Source organism: Kryptolebias marmoratus, linkage group LG3 (genome assembly GCF_001649575.2).
Source record: "Kryptolebias marmoratus isolate JLee-2015 linkage group LG3, ASM164957v2, whole genome shotgun sequence".
NCBI classification, from domain to species: Eukaryota; Metazoa; Chordata; class Actinopteri; order Cyprinodontiformes; family Rivulidae; genus Kryptolebias; species Kryptolebias marmoratus.
Window position 1 is genome coordinate 30055828 of NC_051432.1, and position 4359 is coordinate 30060186.

At 49.1% G+C, this 4359-nt stretch overlaps 1 protein-coding gene across 1 annotated transcript in view; it reads right to left on the reverse strand.

Annotated features, from left to right (window-relative positions):
* Positions 1-4359, reverse strand: part of capn1b (calpain 1, (mu/I) large subunit b) — a 10540-nt gene that overhangs the window by 1525 nt on the left and 4656 nt on the right. The window contains exons 4-18 of the mRNA XM_037974972.1: positions 4005-4123; positions 3669-3802; positions 3203-3371; positions 3051-3134; positions 2436-2521; positions 2294-2368; positions 2059-2219; positions 1694-1863; positions 1231-1242; positions 941-1152; positions 828-867; positions 672-737; positions 506-563; positions 336-400; positions 42-110 (exon numbers count right to left, since the gene is read on the reverse strand). Of these exons, the coding sequence (XP_037830900.1) occupies positions 42-110; positions 336-400; positions 506-563; positions 672-737; positions 828-867; positions 941-1152; positions 1231-1242; positions 1694-1863; positions 2059-2219; positions 2294-2368; positions 2436-2521; positions 3051-3134; positions 3203-3371; positions 3669-3802; positions 4005-4123 (1520 nt within the window). The remainder of the gene's footprint in view (positions 1-41; positions 111-335; positions 401-505; positions 564-671; positions 738-827; positions 868-940; positions 1153-1230; positions 1243-1693; positions 1864-2058; positions 2220-2293; positions 2369-2435; positions 2522-3050; positions 3135-3202; positions 3372-3668; positions 3803-4004; positions 4124-4359) is intronic.

A 4359-nucleotide genomic window follows, 5' to 3' on the forward strand; every position in this document is an offset into this window, starting at 1 on the left:
AAAGGTTCTGTTCTGGTTCTCAGGATGAATCTTTAACTCACCAGCCACTTCCTGATCTTGTTCCAAAGGATCTGAAACTCCAGCAGACCAAGCCGAGCGCTGCCATCTTTCTGAGGTTCAGACAAGGTCCGGTTAAGGTCTACGCTGACTCTACAGACCAGCAGTAGCAGACCCACCCCAAGAGTACACCCAGAAGCCAGATCTGCTTTTATGATCTGACCCTGACTAAAACCAGAACTGATCCTGGCTTAACCTAGATCGGACCCCGTCTGAACTCTGATTTAAGCCTACCAGGACCTGATTCAGGCAGGTCCTGTTGGACTGAGGGAGGATACATCCATGAGGCTGACCATGGCCCTGCAGGACTCCAAGCTGAATCCATCAGTCTGCAGGTCTCTATCTGCAGTCACAGGTAAAAACCAAGAACCCGGTTGAGGAAGGTAGTCCCAAACCTCCAGGTCTGAAAACATCTCAAGGCTGTATTACAGATTTAGGTGAAACTCACGTTTGGACAAAACTCTGTTAAGGACAGTCCTGAGTTCTCGGGCTGAGATCTCCATGTCCTGAAGACAGAAAACAGAGTCCCCCTCAGATTGTGGATCTGTTTGGATCCACGTTCAGAGCTGATTATCTCCAGTTTAAGACCTGGGGAGGTCAGAAACTGAACTTACGTCTCCAGACAGCTGAGCGAACATGGACCTGAAGGAGTCGTCAATGTCGCTCTCAGAGATTTCCTCCTGCAGAGAAGCACAACAACAGGAAGCTCTTTAGGACAGAAATGTCTTCTTGGATTGGACACAAAACTCCTTTAAAGATGGGTGTCCCACCTCCTCCTCCATGTTTACCACCACGGTGTCGTCCATGTCGCTGCAGAGATTCACACGGTCACTCAGAAAGAACTGAATCAGAAGAAATGTCTCCTGTTTCCGGTCGGACTCACCTGGTCTCAGACTGTTTCTCTGTGAACACCCTCAGGACAAAGTCCGCCTCCTTCGACGGTTCAAATGTGGACGGGACAATCAGGTACTCGCCAGGCGGGAGGCGGAGCCTGGCGCTCACCTCCCTCAGGTTGATAAAGGACTCAGAGCAAGCACAGGAGGACTGACGCAGGAAGAACTCCTTCTTCATGTGGACTCTGGGAGAACCTTGGACCTGCTCAGTCACCGGACGGAGGGACAAAAAGTTTAGTTACGAAAACAATAAAAAACAAGGTTTGGCTGAAGACCTCACCTCCTTAGGCATCTGTCAACGATAGAAAACACAGAGGAGGAGAAGTCAGAACCAAGACCAGGACTACCGGCACCGGACATCAGCTTTTTGATACAGAAGGTTCTGGTTCTAACAGCTCATCCCACTGAGACTCCAATAGATCCAAGACCTCCAACTGAACCTGGAGCAGCTGGCAGGACCAAGGATATGGATACAAGATCCACTTCTGACCCAGAACTCCTGAATTAATTCCTGAATTCAGAACTCTAGACCTAAAACCCTGATCTAAAATTCTGAATCCAAAACCGCTGATCCAGGACTCAATATAAACTCCTGATCTGGAAGTCCTAAGCCAGAACACCTGCTTCAGAACTCCAGTCCAGAGGTTTTAAATCAGGAGTTCTGGATTAAAACAGGTATGGGGTTTCAGTGAAGGTGGTCGTTGGACGGAGATCAGAACCTTCAGGGAGGTGGATCCTGGTACCTCATAGATGGCGAAGCCGATGGTGTGCATGTCCTGTCCGTGGCGGCGGTAGAGGCGGCGGTCTTTCTGCATCAGAGCCACCAGGAAGCTACAGGCGCCCTCGTCGTCCTCTGGGTCGTCATCTTCCTCCAGCAGGGAGATCTTATACTGAGGGTTGATCCAGAAGGTGTCTGCAGAAAGACACCATGGGACATGTAGTCACTCTAACAAAGATCAGCAACATTCAGTTAACCTGCAGCCTCTCTAACATCTTAAGTATAAAACTGTCAACAATGTCTGTGAAGAAGTCCAGGTCTGTTAGTGTCTTGCAGACTTCCCCTGCCTGTGACCCTGGATCAGTATCTATCTGTCCCCTCTGTCCTCACTTGGGTGGTTCCTGCAGCCCCCGGCGGTGCTTCCTTTCCTCCAGCTGCCCTCAAATGTCATGGTGGTCCAGAAGCTGGTGGAGTCTTGACTTAGAGCATCTGGAGTCAAGTTGCAGATCTCCAAGCGTGAAAACTGACGCAGGAACTCCTGGAATGACATCCTGACACACAGAAAGACATCTTACTGGACTCCGGAGCTCCAGAACTTAGATTTTTCTTTCTAGTACTGACCTACCAGAACTCCCCGTCTTCCATCTTACAGAGCAACTCATCCTTCTCTGCAGAGTCGACGTGGTTCCACTCCGAGGAGCTGAAACATGAAGGTATACCTCAGTGTTTGAGCTCTTTGTTCACATGATGGCATGCGGACGACTCACCTGTCGCTCCAGGCTCCAGTCCACTCCACCTGTCCCCAGGGGTTCCTGATCCGGATCAGACGCTCCTGCCGGCCACGGTACTCGACCTGCAGGACAAACATGCATGTAAATTTAGAAGGAACAGTTTAAAGCTTGGAACACTCTTCAGTTTGGAATTGAGAAAGTTCCTCAGATGAAGAGAAAAGTCTTCAACTACCTTTTCTTAATAAATCAATGGGAAGACTCCCACAGTGCAGCTGTGTCCTCTCATCCAGCTGTAGATGTTTGGTAGCTGGAGGTCATTATTGTAAGAAGTTAAAGGGCAGTTTTACTCTCGTTGCCCAAACTGAGGAGATGTTCTTCAAATCTAGATCTTTGTGTCATTTTGGAGTGTAAGACTCATCAGTTTTTCACATTTCAGATAAAGAAACTTCTTGAAGGTTGATCACAAACACTTAGTCTATTGTTACCGATGTTCACACTAATAACTACATCAGAGGTAAAAAGTCAGGTTTAACTTCCAGACAGTTTAACCTGTTATTGTTTCATAACCAACCTGAAATATCATTGTCCACATCACCTGTTGTTCTAACAAACCACCATGTAGCTTAAACATGACAATCAAACCTGACTTACATGTCTGAGGCCCGTCAGGGAGTAGGCATGGCCTTTCACCAGTTTCTTGAAGGTGACGGCCTCCATGTCGAAGGTGCTGCTGATCTGAGGACAGAGCAGACTCATCAGGTGGAGATCAAACCCCAGCTGATGTGGTAAAAACTGTGACTGACATCGATGGAGCAGCCCAGCAGAGATCCTCTTTCCAGAGCTTTGCTGATGATACGATGAAGATCTCTGGGAGCCTTCTTCAGCTCGTACATCTCTGACACACCACCTGTGAAATCCTCAAAACCTTCAGTGGTGCTGCCGCCGGACAGTGCCTCGTAGGATCCATTCAGCCTGAGGACACACAGAGACAGACAGAGACAGAGACACATCACCAGAGAATCAGCAGGACGGATGGATGGATGGATGGATGGATGGATGGACGGATGGATGGATGGATGGATGGATGGATGGACAGATGGACGGACAGATGGACGGATGGATGGATGGATGGATGGATGGACGGATGGATGGATGGATAGATGGATGGATAGATGGACGGATGGACGGATGGATGGATGGATGGACGGACGGACGGATGGATGGATGAATGGACGGATGGACGGATGGACGGATGGATGCAGGTCTTACTTGGCGTAGGCTTTCTCCAGCAGGGCGCTCCAGAACTCGCTTCCCTCTGCAGAATGAACAAACAGCAGCTCGCCGTCTTTAACCGGCAGCTGGTCATCGATCACCACGTCCACCCACTCCCCGAACTGCCAGAACTGCAGAGAGACAGACGGACAGACGTGTGGACAAGCGGACAGACAGAGAGACAGATGGACTAACAGACAGACAAGCAGACAGACGGACCGTTCTTGTCAGGGAACAAACTGAGTTTATGTTAGAATAAAAGTTCAAGAATCTAACAGCCAGCTGTCATCATCACAGGGCAGTGGGTGTGGCCTGTTGACAGGTGGAACTCACCTGGAAGTGAAAAATACCAGCATATTGGTAGTTGAAGCTCTGGCCGTGAGGAACCACACGATGCAACAGCCGTTCGTTGAGAGTCAGAGAGCCGATAGCAGCAAGCAGCCAGCAGTCTCCTGGAGAAACATCCAGAACAGGTCCGATCAGCTGACACCTTCTGTGTGAGGCTCACAGTAACATCTGATGTGCTGCGGTTCATCACGTTTCCATTCTCTTAGTTAAAAACAGTTCATTTATCAACCACTAACCAACCAACTAACCAGCAGTTTATCAGCCACTAACCAACCAACTAACCAGCAGTTTATCAGCCACTAACCAACCAACTAACCAGCAGTTTATCAACCACTAACCA